At 38.7% G+C, this 21,998-nt stretch overlaps 1 protein-coding gene across 1 annotated transcript in view; it reads left to right on the top strand.

Moving 5' to 3' along the window:
* Positions 1-7,271: 7,271 nt before the first annotated feature.
* AGXT2 (alanine--glyoxylate aminotransferase 2) overlaps positions 7,272-21,998 on the top strand; it is a 1,286,299-nt gene continuing 1,271,572 nt past the window's right edge. The window contains exon 1 of the mRNA XM_044070154.1: positions 7,272-7,491. Within this exon, the coding sequence (XP_043926089.1) occupies positions 7,404-7,491 (88 nt within the window). The 5' untranslated portion in view covers positions 7,272-7,403. The remainder of the gene's footprint in view (positions 7,492-21,998) is intronic.

Here is a 21,998-nt window from a genome sequence, read left to right on the forward strand (position 1 = left end):
TTGATAAGCTGAGAGATCACACAAAGACTAATCCAGTTTTTGCAAAAGCTCAACCACTACATTAATGTTGGATGGCCGTCAAAGCAAGCTAGTGTACCACCTGAAGTGCAAATTTACTTTCCTTACAGAGATTTGGGTTGAGATGGTGGCCTAATGGTTAAGGTGTTTGCCTTACAAACACAAGGGTCAGTGTTCGAGTCTCACAAGGGATAATTAGCTAAGCATACAATGGCTCGCATGGGCAGTTAGCTTAGTACTAACATATGAGATGTTGATGGAAGATGGCATTATTTCCAAAGGTCCTAAAATTGTTGTTCCTACTTCCTTACAACATGAATATATCCAGATTTTGCATCATGGTCAACCAGGTTCTGAATCTATCAAAAGAAAGGCGAGAGGGCTAGTATTTTGGCCTTCTCTAGTAAAAGACTTGATAAAGTACTTTCTTTTTGTTCAGTATGCAATAGTACTAAACTGCATTTGCAAAAAGAACCTTTTCAGCTAAATCATGTTCCTGAACTACCTTGGTCAACAGTAGCCATTGATATATTCAGGTGGAATAATCAGTATTACTTAGTGTTGGTAGACTCTTATTCGAACTGGTTTGAGACTGACTTACTAACTAATGTAATGTCCACTACTGTTATCACTAAGTTGAAATGTCATTTCTCAGTCCATGGTAGTCCACACAAAGTTATTTCTGGCAATGGTAACCAATTTACCAGTCAGTTGTTTCAGAAATTTGCAAAAGAATGTGACTTTGTACATGTTACCAGTAGACCAGTAATCCACAGTCAAATGGACTAGCTGAACATGCAGTACAGAGTGGAAAGCAATTACTGGAAAAGTCAAAGCGTGATAATACCAATGCCTTTTTGAATTTACTCAATCGCAAAAACATATCCCATGACGATATACTTAGCTCGCGTGCTCAGAGACTTCTATCTAGGCAAGCCAGTACAACACTACCTATTAGTTCCAGTTTATTGAGGCCTAAAGCATTAGTTCCAGTTTATTGAGGCCTAAAGCTAAGAACAACAAAGCAATCAAAGCACAATTTTTCAGAAAGTGTTTTTTCCAGATGTCCATTTAGGATAAATTGAGCAGATTTCTTCATCCATTGAAAGAAGGAAAGACAGTAAGCATACAAACGTCAAAAGGTTTCTACTGGATTGGTCAAGTAACAAGTATATGTGCCAAGCTGAGATCTATTTTGTGAAATCAGAAAGTGTGGAGTACAGGAGAAATCGCAGACATCTACTTCCTGCATCAGAGCCATCATTGCAGCATTGTTCCTGTGATACAGAGTCTAGATCTCAGAGCAATCCAGAAATGTTCCTGTTATAGAACGTGTATTGACTCCTACCTCCATTTCTGACGATGTTCCTGATGTACCTAAAGTTGAAAATTCAGCAGAGACAATTCCATTTGCTAAACCTAACTCGAATTTCTATGTCACACAATTTGGTCATATTTCCAGACCTAGTGTCAAATACACAGCAACCTGGACGTAATTGTATATATATGAATCTAGTTCTGCATAATTGCATGACAAAGAATCATTTGTATCAATTGCATGTCATTTAATGTCATCAATATTGCATGACTCATTTCTCAAAGAGGAAGGATGTAGAATAGAGAGCTGTGTTGTACCTTTAAGAAACATTTTCAAAGACTGAACATGCATATAAATTGCAGCAGCTTCAGTGCCATTTTGAGAGTCAGCCAGAGAGGGAGCATGTATGAGTGTAATAGCTAGTTTGTTTATAAGTTTATCTAAGTTAAAGTTATTAAGCCTCAATCCTGATGTGTTTGTATATAATAAAGCTGTTTGAACAAAACCCATGAAGGCTCATCTATTTCATCCTGACTGGACGAGCGACAGAGGAGCTTAGGACTGAACCAACTGACTTTTCTTTATAAGGGATATTGCAAACTCCCTGTCTAACACTGAGCCCCCTACATGGAGTCTCTTTCTTCTCTTGCTCTTTCCATTGTCTTTTTAACACCCCCAACTTCCTGGTAGTGAACATTCCTAGTTGCATCACAAACTACCGAAGATGTACTGATATTTGAGTTGCAGGCATCTGGAATCTCATATTTTTGGAGATGTCCCAAGCCAGACACCTTCTGAGACCAGCATCTGGACACCAGCCAACAAATGTTCAGGTTCACCTATATCATAGGAAGAACTTGTTTTTGGGGGGATGTCATCTATCTTTTTGCCCCAGCTCACTATTTCATGTTCTAGTAATAATAATGATGGCTGCCAAAAAGCTACCATCAGAAGACAAAAGTATATCCATTCCCCAACCTCTGCTTGTTGTTGGTCTATAGTAGACAAAATATACCAAGATGACCTCCATCTGGCTTAGTGTCTGGGTAACATTACTATGAAAGCTTTGCAATGGGCAACATCCGCTAATTTCAGAGAACAAATTGCTTAAGTCAGCACTTTCCCTCCTGTGGCTGGAATTCCTGTTATCTGCACCATCAGGTCACCCTGGTGCATTTGATTTGCCCCTAAGTTCATTTTGCCCATCATCCTGAACTACAGAATTTTAAGATTTTTAGTTTAATCCTGCTTGATTTATCTCTCCCTTCCTCATGCCTTTATTTATGCTTAATTCCAAAGTTTATAGGTTGCTTGCAGTTTAACTTTTCTCCAGGAAATGTTTTCAGTTGACAGTAGGTTGAATAATTTGATTGTTTTATGAGTGTACTTCACCTTAATCTTTCAGCATGTTTTAATACTTCATTAGACTTATGATTTTGCATGATCATTGACCTAATGTATAAAGGAAAGTCTTCTCTTTCTTGTCAATCTGTGTACTAGATGGGCACTTAAAATGTTATTGAAAGCATATGTGTTAGTTCTATTGCTTTTCCTTTCTGTATTTTAAACAATATTCAGCTTGATTGAAGATTGTCAGTTATATTGATGCGTTCCTTTAACAATGTATATTGTTATATTGGCTTTGGTTATCCCAATTTCAATTCTAAAAAATAAGTGTGCAAAAAATACTTGCAGATTTACATGCCATCTTCTCCGTATGTACAGACAAGAACAAACCTTGTTATTATTATAAGAATTTGCGTGATGTGTAAATACTTGCAACTCAAGGACATTAAGTACTTTGAGATAACCTGAGTAGGAATAAATGAGAACATGTATCCTGCACACTTGTACACACTTTCGGCAAGAATCTCTAGCAAAATATGATGAAGTACTGGGTGGTGGTTGAGTTTTTTATGTAAATCATTTGAAAAGTATACATTATCATGTGGTTTGCTTGTAAGGAAGCTATATTTTGAGATGTGGCATATTTTCTCTGTAGAACAGCACATGCAGGCTGAGCAAGACTCATGCAGAACATGCACCTATGTAGGAAGGGTGGCACCTGTGCAAAGAAAACATGTCAAAACACACACACACCCACAACCCTAGGTGCACCTCTTTCAGGAGTCATACAGATTCTAAATTGCATAATTTGTGATGTTTCAACAATTTTGAGATGCCCCAGCAAATGAAAATAGCATATACAGTAATAAACTTGGGCAGCATAGTGCACAGTGGTTAGCATCGGCACCTTGCAAATCTTTTGTCTGTAGTTCAGTTTTCCAGCTTCACTTCTCAGCTGGAGTGCCATCTGTTTGGAGTCTTACTGTCCTCCCTTTCTCCCCATGAGTTTTTGCTAGGCACTTTTCCCTCCTTCCACATCTGAAATACATTGGAAACTACCAGACTGTGGAACTGCCCAGCATAGGTGCTTGTGCTTTGTGTGTGTGTGTGTAAGTGTTTCTATGTTTGTGTATGTGTGTGAGTGTGTGTATGTGCCTGTGCATATGTGTGCATGGTTCTACCTGACTTCGTCGACAGCGCAGAAGACCGACATCGGAATCCGGAGCTCCAGAAGATCGAAAGCGAAGAAGACCGACGCGAATCGCGAGTGGCAGAACATCGACAATGCAGAAGACCGACACGACGGATGACAACACCAACGCCGAGGATGCCGACATGGGGAAAGGCTGTGTGAGTATGCGGTAGTGACGGACGTTAGGGTGCGAGGCAGGTAAGTGTGGAGATTGACGGTCTGTGGGGATAGGGGTGGGTTAAGTGAGTTAGGGTTAGGAGCGATAGGGGTGGGTTAAGTGAGTTAGGGTTAGGGGCGATAGGGGTGGGTTAAGTGAGTTAGGGTTAGGGAGCGATAGGGGTGGGTTAAGTGAGTTAGGGTTAGGGCGATAGGCGGGTTAAGTGAGTTAGGGTTAGGGAGCGGGTAGGTAAGTGTCGATAGTGACGGACCTTAGGGTTAGGTAAGGTTTAGTGTGGGCTTGTAAGGATTTTGGTGTGCTTGTGTTGTGTGTGTGGTTTGTGGAATGGGGATGTGTTTTGTTTTTAATAATTGTTATTGTGGTGTGTGCAGTGTATGGGGTTTCGTGTTTGTGTACCGTCGGTTATTTCGTTGTCGGTTATGTGTGGTTTCGTGTTTATGGACTGTCGAATATGTGGTGTCGGTGATGTGGTTGTCGGTGTTGTGTGGTTTCGGCTATGTCAGGTAGAACCGTGTGCATATATGCACATGCTTGTGTATGTGCGTGCATGTGCACACATGTATGTTTATGTGTGTTTGTGTGCACAGGTGTGTGTGTGTGTGTGTGTGTGTGTGTGTGTGTGTGTGTGTGTGTGTGTGTGTGTGTGTGTGTATCCATTAATAGACTGTCATCCTGTCCAGGACTCATTTCTCTGCCTTGCAGCCACTAAGTTGCAAGATAGACTCTGTCTCATCCATGACCTTGAACTACATAAAGCAGGTACTTCAGAATGAATGAATAAAAGAAATATATCTTGCAAAGTTTTGAGAGCAAAACTGTAGTCAGAAACATTTTGTTATTTAATTGTACTTGATTTTATTTCCTACTAAAGTCTGTTTAGTATCTGCCTTTAACACTTAAAGACTTAAAGGTCAAGAGTATCTTCCATGTGCATTCTTGGGAAAGGGTAGAGGGGTGGCAGCTACATTTACAGTTGCTTTCCCTGACCAGCTTAGTTAAAAATGTAAATAAATACTACTTCTTATAACATTTACTTAAAGCAGCTCTAGACATCATTTATGTGGCTGAGTTAGAAAGGCTCTGAACGTAGTCAGTACCTCACATGCTGATTACTTTTGTCATAATCTGACTGAGTAGGTCTTTATGTACAGGATAAACAGGGAGCTGCATTTCCCCAGCAAGACATTTTTTTCATAACAAGTGAGATATATGGCACCATTGTTAAGTAAATGTAGTTCAACCCTGATAAATCTCCACACAGATAAAGTGAAGCCTTTAGGTAATTGCTACATAGAACTGAAGAAATATATTATGTCAGTGCTGGTCTGCTATACAAAAGTCACTGAATGCATATACTGAATTTTGTACCTACTATCTGCTGTATAATATACACTTTGTCCTTTTCTGTGGGACACATGACATGATTTTATAACAATTCGTAGAAAATCATTTTATGGCCAGGTAACTTGTATAACTTTGGACATACATTGTTATGTAACCACTTGCTTTAGTAAGGCTAAAGTATGAACTGCTGGGCTTGCACTGCAGTATGTTGCTTTCAGTAAATACAGGGCTTGTACATATGAGTCAGAGATATGAGAGACTACACCACAGAAAATGCTAGCAGTATGGGCCATACAAAGCACAACAATAAGCTGGCCTTGTGTACTGTATAATGTTCCTGTTTTCATCACTACAGCAGTGTTTATATACCTAAAAGTGGTGCAGCTGTCTTGCAAGCTTCACTCGACAGCACTGCTTCCTGCAGATGCTGACATAGTATAAGTAGGCAAGGCTGCATTTGATAAGTCATGCACAAAGAGCATGTCACCAAGCTTCTAACAAGCAAATCAACATGCAAACGATGCTGGATACAGTACAGTGGTGTGAACACCTTTTGAAAATGACTGTACTGGTGGAAAATCACAACAAAGGCAAACACATTGATTAGTGACCCATTGTACTCATGTAGGCTTGGTGTATGTTGTCTCACAGTCAGTGTACACCTGATAATAAGAGAGAGTAATCTGGTGTTCTGCTACATGGATACTCGATTCATATAGCTGCACTATAACAGTATCATTCCTAGGGGCATGGCCATGTCATACTTTTTTTGATTCTCTGAAGCAGACCACTGCAGTGTGTCCTCCTATTGCCCTGTGTATTGTAAGTGGACACACTGCTGCAGTTTGTCCTCCTGTTGTCCTATATATTGTAGGCTCACCTTCACTTGTCTTCCTATCAGTATACCCACCATCAGGCATGGTTTACCATTCACTGCTGTTTTGGAATGTCCTTTCTCTTCCTCCCTGCTTCTGCATACCTTTAGGTTGCCTTTAGGGAAGTTTAGGAAGGAGGAGGTTGCATTTAGGCAACCTGTAGTTGTTTTAGTATAGGTGAACCGCTATATGTGTTTTAGTATAGGTGCACCGCTATGTGTGTTTTAGTACAGGTGCACCGCTATGTGTTTGGGAAGAGGCAATGTGCATCAGCTGCATAAATGACAAAAGCACCATATGAGTGAGTCTTCATTTCTCTGATGTTATACAAAATGTGAGGATGGTTTCCACACACAGATCAGGGCATGGAAGCTGCAACATGGTGACTATGACCTTGCCTATTCACTACTAAGTGCATTGATAAATTACTCTGTCACATATCTAGTTTGTTCAGTACACCTCATTTGTCTATTTTACACTGTGCATACAAGTCAGAAAGTTCTGGTAATACAACTTCTTTAGGATTATGCAATGAATAAATAGAGACTACCAGATTCAAACCTGTGTTTTCAAAGTGGCAGCTTTAAATGTTAATCACTACTGTGTACTGCCTCCTGTACCACAAGTGTTGAAAGTGAAACCCAATATATTAAAAATGTTTGATGAAGTTTACATTTCAATTAGTAACATGGTGAATTCTCTGCTGAACTGAGCATAGGGCACATTTATTAAATGCTGCAGTTTACAGTTCACTCCACCAGTCTAACTGACTGTACAGAGAATTGAAGTTTCATCTCTTTTCTTCAGTGTCAAGACTACAGCAGCACATCAGAAATAAACGCATACAATAATATCTAGCACAAACAAGCTATTTAAGATTCTACTGGAAGTATACCAGCAACAATTAACAAGCACAACTTCCTCCCCTTTCCCAGTTTTGTCAGGGTAAAGTTCATCTTTTCTTTCTCCATTGGTGTAGAAAGACTCCTCCTCTCAGCTCATTCCCCACTATGTACTTAGCTACAGCTGGAGATTCACAGCCTGGGAGTCTGGGCAGGCATATCTGATTTCCTTCAGTTATTCGATGCAACACATTTTTTTTTGGGTGAACAGATCTACAGAGGCATTAAGATGTATTACTTTTCCTCTAGAGGTTTGCCTGCAATTTATAATTTTGCATCCCAATTTGGCCTGCTAAGGAAGTTTCACCATTGCTGTGGTAAGTAAATGATTAGCAATTGAAATTAATGCAGGCAGGCTATATTTTAGAATCACATGCATTGCAAGCACTTTAACTGCATGTTTTCTCACTGTCAAGAGCAATCAAAATTCCGATACACCCAGCATACTCCAAAAGTTCTGCTAGCCTGCATGCCTGCCCACTCCAAAACTGGATGGGCCTTGTTTACTTTTTTTCTGCCTACTACACTTTTGTGCAACATTTACATTGGCACTGGGATGTACTGTACTATTATAACCCTATAAAGGATAGTTATGAGGAGTGATAGAGATGTTCCTGGTGAAATATTGTTTTGTTGTTTGAATCTACTTTTGTTTCCATCTGAAAAGTTATATCAGATATAAAAACATATCTCTTGCACCTGCTTGGTCTAATTCCTTGGAAACGTGTTCCTTCCTAGACTCCCACAAATATTTCCAAATACATTTAAGGCTCCTTGTTCCAAATGGAATAAACGTACAGCAAGTGGTTACATGAAAGCAATGTATGAATGTGAGGTGAGCTGATGATATTCTTTTGAATCCCTGCAGCCTCTCCACCACCAAAGTATATTTCCTGTGGTTGTTCTCCATTGCATGCTGTAATTTAAACTAGCATTACATAAAACTTGCAGGTAATGTTTTGGTAATTACCTATGGACAATTTATACACCAGCCTAGTACACAGTCCAGTCCAACCTGTATGCAAATGAGCAGTCTCATGCCTGTAATCCTGAATGTTGCAGTAAACAGTCCAACTGAATCACATTATACAGTAATAAATTAGGGGAACAGCACATATTTACAGTAACGCCAACCAACTGTATCATTGGATTGTGCTCCAGTATCACAATGTGTATTATAACATAGGTTAGACAAGGCCTTTCTGAAATCTGTGTCTACTATGCGCACCCTGCCAGTGCAACAAAATGATGCAGCCCAAGTATATTTGCAACATAATAAGGAAACTGGGATTATCTGCTGGGTGTAAGTATTTATTTACCTGTTTAGCTATCTTTTCTTCAAACCAGTCCTGTATACACAGTTTTGGTAATTCTTAAATTACCTTATTTAATTAATTAATATTTATAGCTACTTTTTCATAACCTAATTTTTCCATTTCTAAATTTTTGTTTTATGCTTTGCTAATCTCCTGTCTACTTTTATCTGTGCTCTGTGTGAACAGATGATTTCTTATGAACATGTACACTTCGACTCCTTATTTCAGATCAAGGCTGTAAAGACATTGTGTAACTATTATTCCATCTTCATGTTTGTTACGATTGCTTTTCTTAGGCATTACATCCCGCATACAGTTTGTCTGAACTTCAATCTTCCTTTCCCGTTGGCCCTGGGGGTGTATAGTCTTCTAGGTATGAACCCCTCACCATTGGTTTACTCTAACATATTGCCTAATATATCAGTGCCCTGACAGAAAATATATATATTGCCTTAATATTTTCTTTCTTTGCCAGGGCAACCATAAGTATATGCTGTAATCTTTTGTGACAATGATCTGGACGTTTTAGGTTAGTCCCACTAAGCCAAGGTCCTCTTATCAGGTAAGACTTGAGGTGGTATTCATACTGGCTTGGGGAAATTTGGCCAGTGCACCAGGGAACTTCCCCATGATCTGGAAGTTTTAGGTTAGCCCCACTAAGCCGAGGTCCTCTTATCAGGTAAGACTTGAGGTAGTATTCATACTGGCTTGGGGAAATTTGGCCAGGGCACCAGGGAACTTCCCCAACTCTTGCTAAGTGGGATGTTTTACAACTTAGACAGATGGGGCCTCCTAAGCGTATATTTCATTTGATCTAAAATACATTTCATCAAAAAACATAAATTGCTGTTCATATAAAATTTTCATATACATTAAATGTACCAATGTATCAATAAAAAACTTTTTTTTTTGGAAGATGGGCAAGCCCTCCCACTCTTTTAATTAAATATATTAACAACTTCAACCTCAGAGACAAAGGAAAAAACTCCTCACACACCAAATCACTGCTGATGTACAAACAACCTTCTAGATGTGGTGATATAGCACTGGGCATTAGCAAGTTAGAAATATCAGTGAACATTCATTTGCAATGCAATTGCTGTGATCCAAAAGTGATTTTTCTATAGCCTTGTACATTTTTTTTCTATTAAATGTGATTCAGTCATTTGTGTTTTCAATTAAATGTGTTTTAGATCAATTGTCACTTTTTTCCCCTGTAAAACATTTTAGATCAAAGACACACCCCTCCATCCAAAGGATGGTAGATTAAGAAGTGCAGCACCTATCTTATCTGCATTTCAGTGTTAGTACTGGGGAAGTTAATCCAAGACCTGGTGTGAGAATAGAACCCACAGCCTTCTGATCTTCCAGCACAAAAAGTAAGTGTGCTACTTAATGAGCCACTGACAACACTATTTGCCTATGACCCAGGTACAGAGATACAAGTGAGTCAAAAAGTATGCAGCATAAAGTAATTTGATAAGAAATCAAGTACAATATACTTGCAAAAAAATAAAATGTGATTTTCAGGCAAAGAGTATGGTGATTTTCTGCTTGAATCATTTTTGCAGGGTGTATCCTGAAATCTACAAATATACAACTATATACATTATAGTAAATACAAAGAAAGCTATTTGATATACAGCAGTAAAAGCTAAAAGACATTTTAAGGAGAGAGGTGTGTCTAGAATTATTTAATTATTGTAACATTTCTTGTTCAGGTCACACTTTTTTCATTTTGACTGTCTGTCTAAAATTATTGTTTTCTGTTTAAAATGAATGCTCAGTATGTAAGGTTCATAATTGTGAAGGCATGGTCTAAGGTATCAGTTATTTACTGCTTGCTTTGTTATGGGCATATTAAAAGTTTTATATTTTAATTTGGCACTTTATTGTGATTGAAAGTGGTGTTTTACGTTTATAATAGTCACTCGGCTGTATAAACCTTGGTTGCATGTGATTTGGACACCCTGACCCCATGTATAAATGAGGATGAAAATGGGGTTGATGTTGACGATGTACAACTACCTGTGAAAGATTTTCTTGCTATCATTTTGGAATTGTGTACCAATGAAGGAATAATAGAACTGCTTTGATCATTTTCTATAAATAAAATAATTGACAGATGAGACATAGAGCGGGTAGTCTTTTTGAATGTAAACAGGTATTGCTCATTTGATCCATCTGGTAGGTGAGGCTTTACTATAAACCTTTTCTCTCAGTACCTTAGTTAAAGCAGGACTTCTCAGAGGATGAAGCTATAAAGCAAAACTCAATTCTGCAGGAAGAGGTGGACATTACTTTTGATGTAGTAATGTGAAAATCAATATACTTAAAAACAGGAGCCTGTCAATTTGTCAGCCATATACTTTTTGCTTGTTGTTTTGTTCAACTCCTACTGTCTGAAAACGAGTTTCCATGATTTATGAAGTTGCACTTTTCCCCACTGGCATGTTAACATGAGTCTGGTATATGCAAGTTGCTGCATCATCCCCCACAGGTGATACAAGGGGGCTTGCACCCCTTCAAAACCAAACTCCTTGATCTCCCTCTCTTAAAACTCTCTTTTGCGCGGTTTTGCGCGTTTTTGTGCATAGCGCAACAACAGGCAGCGCCGCCTAATTGGGTTTTAACTATTCCTGGCTCCACAAAGTCTGCTCTTCACTTTTTCCCTTAGAACTGCTCTATCTCTCAAATTAAACACCATATTCTCATTATAAGGCCCTTCACTGGTCCAAATAAGTAATCTTACAAGTTAGCACTATTAAACCATAAGCACTACTTACTCTTATACTCTCTACGATTACCTTGACCCCTATTGGTCCGTCTTAATTCAGTTTCCCTATATTAGTCTAGCATGTCCAAAGGTCAGTCAGTGGTTTCCTCTCCAGTCCAGCTGGTGAATCTGGGAATTTTGAGACAATGTTACAACTGTCTCATGTACACGGACAACCCTCTCCTCCTCCAAACAGGTTCAAATATATGTGAGAGATGCAATCATATAGCCAAACCGGAGGCTGAGCTCTCTCATCTCAAAACTGGTGAAACCAGTCAGGAGGAGAAGGTAACCTCACACAACACAATTCCAGTATCACATAGTCCCACCACATCAGCGAACCAAACACATAAATACACAAAAACATACTCAGAGGCTCTAAATAAAAATCTACCTAAGCAACAGAGACCTCCAAAGCAGACATCCAAGCAAACGCTACCCCAAAACAAAACACGCACAACACATAGCCCACAAAGTCAGTGTGCCAAGCAGCCACAGCCCTTAAGGCTGAATAACACACCTGATACTCTTGTAATGGGTGACTCTATTGTCAGACACACTGACATCCCGCTCACCAGGTTGAACAAAGAGAAGGTCACAGTGAGCTGCCTGTCGGGTGCTAGGATCCACCACATAACGCAAGCACTCAGGTCACTCCAAAGCAAATACAAATATGACTCAGTCATCGTACATGCTGGTGTGAATGACCTGAGACGTACCTCCCTGGACTACATGAAAAGAGACATAGAGGAGCTCTCTGATCATGTAGCCCAGGCCGGTATGACCCTGACCTTGAGCAGCATCTTACCCTCACCTAGAATGATGCCACAGTACAAAGACAAAATGATCAATTTTAACAATTGACTAAAATGTTGGTATAATTCAAAGGGGATCCAGTGTCTGTCAGCCTGGGATGACATGCTCGACAAGCCACGTTGCTTCGCTAGGGACGGCTTGCACCTGTCACCACTGGGCTTTCGGATATTGGCAAAGGCTCTTGCCACCCCTATAGTGCCTTTTTTAGGCAAGGCTCAAAAGTCAAACCCACCTCCATAGACAGCACAAGGAACAAGAAACTAAGAGTAATGCTGCTAAACGCCAGAAGTCTTAACCTCAAGATGCACGCACTCAAAGCTCTCCTCAGTATGGGGAACATCGATATCTGTGCAGTGACAGAAACCTGGTTCAAGGCTCCAGAGAGCACCCCAGCACTACCAGGTTATACCTCATATCATGCTTTTTGGCCCCAAAACCTGAACTGAACCACAAAAGGAGGGGGAGTTTCCATATTTATCAAGGATATCCACACCTCCAGGTTAGTGGCATTGCACGAAGTATCGGAGATCATCCATGTGCAACTAACAGTGGGCAAGACTGCTTTTCAGTTATAGCATCCTACAGACCACCCTGTCAAAGTCAGGAATCCCACTCGGCTTTCCTGAAAACATTGGAGAACATGAAGATCTCTCCGAACACCATTATATTGGGCGACTTCAACTACCCAAACATAGACTGGGAGCACTACTCAAGCCCCAGCACCTTAGCCCAAAGGTTCCTGGAAATTATAAACTCAAATGCTATGGAACAACTAGTCACCACTCCCACAAGAAAGGATAACATACTAGACCTGATCATTACCAACATGGGTACTCTATGCTCCATACCAGAAGTATATCCCTCATTGGTAAGATCAGACCATAAATTAATTTCACTGGATATCCACATCCCAACCCCACTCCCAACCCAGAAAACCACAGTGAAAAACTTCTCAAAAGTGAACTTCTCACTTCTCAAAACTGAAGTGGAATCCTTCAAGGCCCCAGGGCCAGTGGAAACTACGGCCCAAACTGCAGAATCCTATATAAACGCATTCTACGGACATCTCCAGGAATGCATGGATCATGCTATCCCAAACAAAACCAAGACCCAATCATCCAAAAGCAGACGTCCAGTCTGGTGGACCCCAGTCATAAATAAACTGTACAACAGAAGGAGGAAGCTACTACATGATAGAGCAAAATCCCTAATAAGGAAGGCAGCTCTGATCAGTACTAGCAAAAAATTATGATCCCTTATAAAATCCTCCAAGGCCAGCTTCGAGAGAAAAATTGCACAGGACACTAAAGACAATCATAAGGCTTTTTTCAGTTATATTAGGAACCTGGGATGCAACTCCCAGACTTGTTTTGAGTTGATTCTAAACGACAAAAAATACACTGAACCCACAGACATTGCCAATATCCTGGCAGACAGTTTCAGTGCAAACGTCTCCACCCCACCCCCAAAAGAGCAAGTATCTATCCCGGCAGAGGGCTGCCTCCCAAACATCTCTGATGCTCAGGTGAAGGCTGCCCTCTCCAAAGCAAAAAACACTGCTTCCATGGGACCAGATGGCATCCCGGGTTGTGTCCTACATGAACTCCAAAAAGAACTAACCCCTCAAATAAAACAGCTGTACAATCTCAGCCTCACTACAGGATATGTGCCCACAGAACGGCGTACAGCAACAGCGGTCCCACTCCACAAAGGTGGAGCCTCTACGGACCCTGGAAACTATCACCCCATAAGCCTGACTAGCCTAGTCTGCAAGGCTATGGAGAGGATCATCATGGAGCTCATAAACAAAGACATTGGGGACCTACAGACACTAGATCCTACCCAATTCGGCTTCGTCAAGGGCAGATCCTGCCTTTTGAACCTGGTCAACTTCTTTGAAACAGTCACCAAAGCCATAGATGAAGGGAAGGTAGTCCACACAGCCTATCTGGAACTAGCAAAGGCATTTGACACAATACCCCACTCGGGCATCATAGATAAGCTATCCAGCTTAAATATAAACCCCTATGTCACAAGATGGGTCGCAAACTGGCTCAAAGACAGAACCCACAGAGTGAGAGTTGCTGGAGCCATGTCAGACTCGAAACTGGTCACAGGTGGCATCCCACAAGGTTCTGTCCTGGGACCGCTCTTGTTCGGTATATACTTTTCCGAGGTACAGGCCAACGTGGGAGGACTATGGCTCACCAAGTTCGCAGATGACTGCAAACTGGGCGCCATAATCGACTCTCCAGCTGACACAAACCAAAAAGGTCTCACAGAGATGGATAACTGGTGTCAGAGCCATAGTCTAAAGCTAAATGCCAAAAAGTGTATAGTCATACCCTTTGGCAAAAACAATGTGCCCACAAATTACCACATAGGCGGTAACCCATTAAGTACAGAGAAAGTAATTAGGGATCTGGGGACCCAAGTTGATAGCAATCTCTCCTTTGACAACCACATTGCCAAAGTGGTTAGAAAGACCTTCTACATAGCCCACCTCATCATGAAAGGATTCACATCTAGATCAAGAGAGGTAATCGTGCTCCTTTATTCATCCCTCATCAGGCCTATCATAGAATATAATGCCCCTTTTGGGATGTACCTTACCCGACACCTGCAGCAATTAGAAAGACCCCAAAAGTACCTCACCAAGAAGATCAAGGGACTCAAGCAGATGCCATATCCTGCTCGGTTAAAAAAATTCCAGCTCTACTCAGTTGCATACCGCATACTTTGAGGCGATCTATGCCTGACATATAAAGCTATGTCCAATCCAGAATTAATGGACATGCTCCACCTCAGTAAATCTAAATCCCTTAGAGCCACACGCTCGAGGGACTTGAACCTCAGCACAGAAATAAATAGAACGTGCTGGAGGGACAGATTCATAACCCAGAGACTCCCTTCGCTCTGGAATAGAATTCCAATTCATGTTAGACAGAGCACCTCACTGAACCTCTTCAAGAAGAATCTTGATGAGTGGATGGGGGATCATAGGTTTGTCCCAGGGATTACTTCCGTGTCACTATTAGACAGAGGCACAGTAAACTAAACCTTAAAAAGGGCACAGTATACTCAAATCAAGGTGGGGGGGGCGTAAGCCAAACAAAATCGGGCTAGGCTTGTAATTGCCCCAGGGCAGATAGCCTAGTATGAACCTATGAACCTATGAACCTAATATATATATATATATATATATATATATAAGTATAGCAGCTGTGGGTAAATGGTGTCCCAGCTGAATGGAGTGCGGTAGCTGCAGCTGCAGATAGATTGTATCCCGGGCATATGGAGTGTGGCAACTATGGATAAATTGTGTGCCTAGTATATGGAGTGTGACAGATAGGGCTAGATGTACCATGACCTAAAAGGAGTTCCATCACTACCCAACTGGGTGCATCATAATTTTGGCTTTTACTTTGACTTACGACAGAACACTGCAAGGATCTTTTTAGCAAAAGTGTTACTGCACCTAACTTTTTGTCTGTTTCTATTAGCATGGAAAGGACTGTCATTATGGGCAAGATGCAAGATAGGGTGGTATTTTGTCATCCTTAATCCATGTTATTCCAGTGATGCTAGGTTTATCCATATCGCCAGTACACAATATTTAGTATTTAGAAGTGGTGTTTTAAGTGCATATTCACGGGTAGATTCAAATAATTTTGGACACCATGGCATATTACTAGATAGTTTGACATTTATGGGTCTGTGAGCACTGGAATTGCCTGGACCATTTGATATGATTGGATGGATGCAGATGTGGTTATATCTCTACAACTGTAATTTTAGAATGAATTGGAACCAGTTGTGAATGATTCTGTAATACCTGACAAGTGATGGACAGCAGAAGCCTAGAATCTTTGCTTACCGTGAATTTTGCTTTTATTTAATTTTTCCCCCTTCTGCTTGCCGAATTTCAAAACTCTATAAATTGGATGCCCATTTATTTGCCTTTGTTGGGAAATCCCCAGATCCCCTCGGGAGATAGCTGGCTTCAGGGGGGGGAGGCTGTCTCACTGGGGCTGCTGTGTTATTGAAATTGGGGCTGCTTTGCCCTCACTGGAATTCTGGTAATTAGGCCAATTTTATTGCAGATGTCCTAACCCTTCCTCTGGTAGTGATGTGTACACCTAGGTCTCCACAAGGACAGCCTATGCCATTTGTCTATCCATGCTTTCTCCTCGTGCATCAACAAAGACTATGATCAGCAGTTTGGACAGTCAGCTCACATCTTTCCTAACCCAGTTCTCTGCATCCTAGCCTACCTCCAGTGGTGAGATGAAGCCTTATCAGCAGAGCTGGATGGGAGTACCATTCGCCCTAGGCCATACTTCTCAACTGTACAGATTTTTGCAGAATGCACAGATTTTTGCTTCATATTTTTGGTCCATTTTTGCATACAATTGTGGTTTTCTGATAAATTAATGACCATTAAAGACTGAAGTTAGAAAATAATGACAGACATTTGAGTTTCAGACTTCATACCCTTTAGAAAATTCATGCTAATGCATCAACTTTCTAAGTTTGTCATCATTATCATCATCATCTTCTTTTGGCTGTTCCCATTAGGGGTCATCTGTTTCCATTTCTTCCTGTCCTCTGCATCTTGCTCTTTCACACCAACTGCCTGCATGTCCTCTCTCACCACATCCATAAACCTTATCTTAGGCCTTCCTCTTTTCCTCTTACCTGGCAGCTCCATCCTTAACATCCTTTTCCCAATATACCCAGCATCCCTTCTCAGCACATGTCCAAACCAATGCAATCTCACCTCTATTGCTTTGTCTCCAAACTGTCCAACCTGAGCTGACCCTCTAATGCACTAATTCCTAATCCTGTCCATCCTAGTCACACCCAGTGCAAATCTTAACATCTTTAACTCTGCCACATCCAGCTCTGACTCCTGCCTTTTCGACAATGCTACCGTCTCCAACCCATATAACATAGCTGGTCTCACTACCCTCTTGTAGACCTTCCCTTTCACTCTTATTGGTACCCGTCTGTCACAAATCACTCCTCACACTCTTCTTCACCCATTCCACCCTGCCTGTACTCCCTTCTTCACCTCTCTTCCACACTCACCATTACTCTGAACTGTTGATCCCAAGTACTTAAACTCATCCACCTTTACCAACTCTACTCCCTGCATCCTCACCATTCCTCTACCCTCCCTCTCATTTACACACATATATTCTGTTTTAGCCCCCCTGCTAACCTTCATTCCTCTCCTCTCTAAAGCACATCTCCACCTCTCCAGGGTCTCCTCAACCTGGTCCCTACTCTCACTACATATCACAATGTCATCTGCAAACATCATTGTTCTTACTAGTATTTGTATAAAATATATCATTATATAAACTGCATGCAATATACAGTAAAACAGTTTTGTGTAGTCAGGGGTATTTTAAATTGGGGGAGTTTTTTTCAATGACTATGTGTTAAAGATATTAAAATAAAAAAGTATTTTTCAGTTGTAAGAAATATAGGTTTTATAGTATAACAAGAGAAAAAGTAGTTTAATGTTCATATGCTGTGATCTTCAGCTGCTTGGATGGGAGTGGGATGTAAAAGTACACTGATTATATTATATGCAGAATTAGGATATTTTCTCTTTTTATTTCATAAGGGCAAATGTTTAGATTACTACCTTTGACTTAAGCTGTAAAATGTGCTTTTGTAAGCATGTAGGCTTTAAAATAAGACAAAAATTATGAAAGATATGAGAAGTCTGCAAATGAGGGCAGCTGTACATTCTTTGCTGAGTGAAATTTACAAAGAATCTCTGCTGAGTACATTTCCATGAAGATAAGCTGTCTGCAGTTAAAAGCAGTTAATCTTGAAAATTTTGTGAATTCTTTGCCGAGGGAAATGAAAAATTTAAAGGTGCAATGGCAAGAAGTTGAGTGAAAAAATTAAGTTTGAAATTATGGGAAGTGAATAAGAAGTAACAGCATCCCTAGCAGTCTTAATACTTTAATGCAGTTAATAGAACAGTGTACAATTTCATTTTATTTAAAGATAGCCAGTGCCCTTTTTCTTAGGGCTAAAAGTTAATGTTTTCTGAAAGTATACAAGCTGTTTTTTTCATATCTGGGAGTAGAAGTGAGATAAGAAAAGAACAGGCAGCAATCAGTGTAAGTAGGAGCACAGGGTATATCATGTACTTTAGCATGGGTAACCTTAATTTTAGGTTAGATAATGTTTGCAGGTGCAGCTGTCAATTTGGGGGAATTTTTACCTTTTCAAAGAATTAAAACTTCATGTTTTGGAGATGTACACAGTTTTACGTGTTTGTTCCAATTTAACAGGGATTGTGGGTGTTTTGTAATTAGTTTTTATTTGAGATTCAAATGAAGATGAGAAAAAACAATTGAACAAAAGATTAGAATAACAAACATTAGTATATGCACGTGACACAAAAGCTGGAAATGCACATTCAAAAAAATAGGTGGGAAATTGTTTTTATCATAATGGTTATGCTGTCCATATTATCCTAGAATGTGAATGGCCTTACAGGTATATATACAAAGGAAATAATATTGAATTACATTAAGAAATGCAGATTGCAAATAGCAGTGCTGCAGGAGACATGTTTGGAAAGAAATGAGCTTGTAAATTTGGTAAACAGTGGATTTTCAGAATGGATATTCAGCAGACTATCAGGGACATAGAAAAAGGGGGTAATTATACTAATTGTTATAGGGGCTCCAAGAGTGATAGATGAGGGAAAATAAGACAAAAATTGTATATTTTTGGTACTAAGGGGTATTGGCAAAAGTGGAGGAGTACAATGGCATGTATTTATATTCCAACAAAAGTCACTATTATGGAGCTTTAAAAATTTGGGGGAGAAATAATCAGGGAGTATTATTTATAGATGGGAACTAGAATTTGATTTGCAATAGTGAGGATGTATCAGGAGGACCTAGAAGAAACATTATAACAAAATATGGTAGATTTCTGAAGACATTTATGAAACATATTTGCTATGGAAGATGTGAATTCAGTAGGAGGATCTTGGACAGAATGTATATATTATTCCCCAAGGTACAGTATCTGGGATAGACTAGATAGAAGTTATATTTGACTGGAACATGTGCATTTAATTGAAAGCTTCACCACAAAGCCAATAACTATTTCTAATTATGCACCATTAAAAAATAAGATAAAACTACAGAGTAATGAAGTAAAAATAAGACACTGGTGCCTTCCCATCTACCTGTTGAAAAGAGAGGGATGTAAGGAAAGGGTAGTGAAAGTTATTTTGAGAGTTATTAGGGAAGATAGTAATTTCCTCAGGATAAAATGAAAATGGAGTTTAAAAATAGAGTGGAATTAAAATAGAAAAATAAATAGTTAAGAAGCAAAAGAAATGACTTAGAAGAGCTGTCAAAGTTTAAAATATTGCAGAATAATGGGAATCTTACAGAACAAGGGGAGGAGAAAATGCAAAGTGTGAAAGTGAAAATAAGGGAATATCTGGATAATCCGCATTAGTTTAGAAAGATTGCAGTTAAGCAACTATTTTTTGATAACGCCAAAGCACAGAAACTTTTAGCACAATGACTTAGGCAACAAAATGTTGAAAGGGTTCTCACAAAGCGTAGTGAACATATAACAAGAAAAATAACCAGAGATCCCGTAGAAGTTTTATAGATATTACAGAAATTTTATGAAAATTTATCTAAAGCAGAGAAATGTGAAAATCAAGAAAGAGCACAAATGGAAATATTTATAGAAGCCTTAATTATGCCAAGTTTAGAATTAGATGAAGCTCAACAAATTTTCAGCAATTTTTTGTAATGTTGGGCTGATGAAAGCAGCAAGCAAAATCTATGTGATATATATTCCCCAGGATTCACGAAGCCTCCGTGTAAGAGTTATAACTCTTACACGGAGGCTGCAGTTAAACGGAGTGATGTCAGCATGCTTTGCATATTCATGAGAGCATGCTGAATCACACCTAAGTCTAACACGGTCCGTGTAAGAAAGTAGGTGGCGTGTCCATAGGCTGAGCCCTGCAAGCGGACACGCCCCCAGAAGTGTAAAAGTGCCCAAAGTAAACACCCACAACAGAGTCCACGGAAATGTGAATAAACACAACACAACACATGCCCCCACAGACTATGAACATAAAATATATATAAATGAACATGTTATATATTTTTTTTAAATTGTAAAGATGTTTAACCATGAGTGTGCTCATTTGCGCGGGCGTGCACGTAGCGCAGCTACAGTTAGCAGTCAGTGGAAAAGCATATAAGAAGTAAATATGCAAAATAAGCCAAGAAGCAATAGTAATTTATTGAATAAATAAAACTGGTTAGCGCTTTCACATTCCAACAAACGTTTCTTCAGACCTCAGGTAACACATACCCATACAGAGCTGGATGGGAGTACCATTCTTATACAGGGTTAAACACTCATTATCCTATTAGCAATTATAATAATTGTACTATTTAAAGTGCAAACAATTTCTATTGAACTAATTAAACACCCATTCTATTCACTACAAAATAGATTTAAAACCAATAAAATTCATTTCATATACTGTTTAAAAACATATCATAAAAAATTACCTATATATAACTAAAATATATATGTTATATTAGATCTCATTATTAAATGTATATGTATAATTATATGAATATCCTAATACTTGATGTGAAAATTAGGAACTATGAATGCATATGATTGTTAATTAATGATAAATATTAAATATTAAATATTAAAATACTAAATATTAAATATTTGATCCGTGTATTATAAGACATGAAATATAATATGAAATATATAATGTATAGATATAGTGTAAATTGCATAAAATATGTATATATTGTCTTATGAAATAAATAAATAAATAAATATTGAAATGTATATACAAATTATAAATACATACATATCCATATATACATATACACGTGTATAAAAATATATATACACATATACATATATATATATATATATATATACATATACATACATACATGAAAATGTGTATATGTGTGTTGTGTATAAGAATGTTAATGTATATGTGTATGTTAAAAAATATATTTATATATATATATTCGTCTATGTGTATGGGAATATGTCATGATGTTGGGCCCTATGTGTAGGAAGACTAGATGAGAGATGCTTGTTGTATAAAACTGATGTGTCATACCATAACACATATTTAGTATTTTAATATTTAATATTTATCATTAATTAACAATCATATGCATTCATAGTTCCTAATTTTCACATCAAGTATTAGGATATTCATATAATTATACATATACATTTAATAATGAGATCTAATATAACATATATATTTTAGTTATATATAGGTAATTTTTTATGATATGTTTTTAAACAGTATATGAAATGAATTTTATTGGTTTTAAATCTATTTTGTAGTGAATAGAATGGGTGTTTAATTAGTTCAATAGAAATTGTTTGCACTTTAAATAGTACAATTATTATAATTGCTAATAGGATAATGAGTGTTTAACCCTGTATAAGAATGCAGTATGGGTATGTGTTACTTGAGGTCTGAAGAAACGTTTGTTGGAACGTGAAAGCACTAACCAGTTTTATTTATTCAATAAATTACTTTTTGCTGTGCCAGCCGTGGAGTGCTCCTTTTGTTTTATCTACGTCTATTTACTTTTTTTCTCTGGGAGCACCTCATCCGAAACCACTTGTTTTTTTCTTAATAAAAAGCAGTAGTGTAGTGGTAGAGATGTTGGCTGAAGAGCAGGCATTCATGGTTCGAGCCCCAACAACACCAAATTTTTTTTTTTTCAAAATAAGCAGGAAACAAGTCCCTGACAAATATGTACACATAAAACCCCAATATATGTAAAATGTAATGAAATAGCCCATTTATATTGAAGACATGTGAGGTAACAAAAGAAGAAAAAAT

The sequence above is a fragment of the Protopterus annectens genome, chromosome 1.part0 (assembly GCF_019279795.1).
Source record: "Protopterus annectens isolate FY-2018-M chromosome 1.part0, PAN1.0, whole genome shotgun sequence".
NCBI classification, from domain to species: domain Eukaryota; kingdom Metazoa; phylum Chordata; order Ceratodontiformes; family Protopteridae; genus Protopterus; species Protopterus annectens.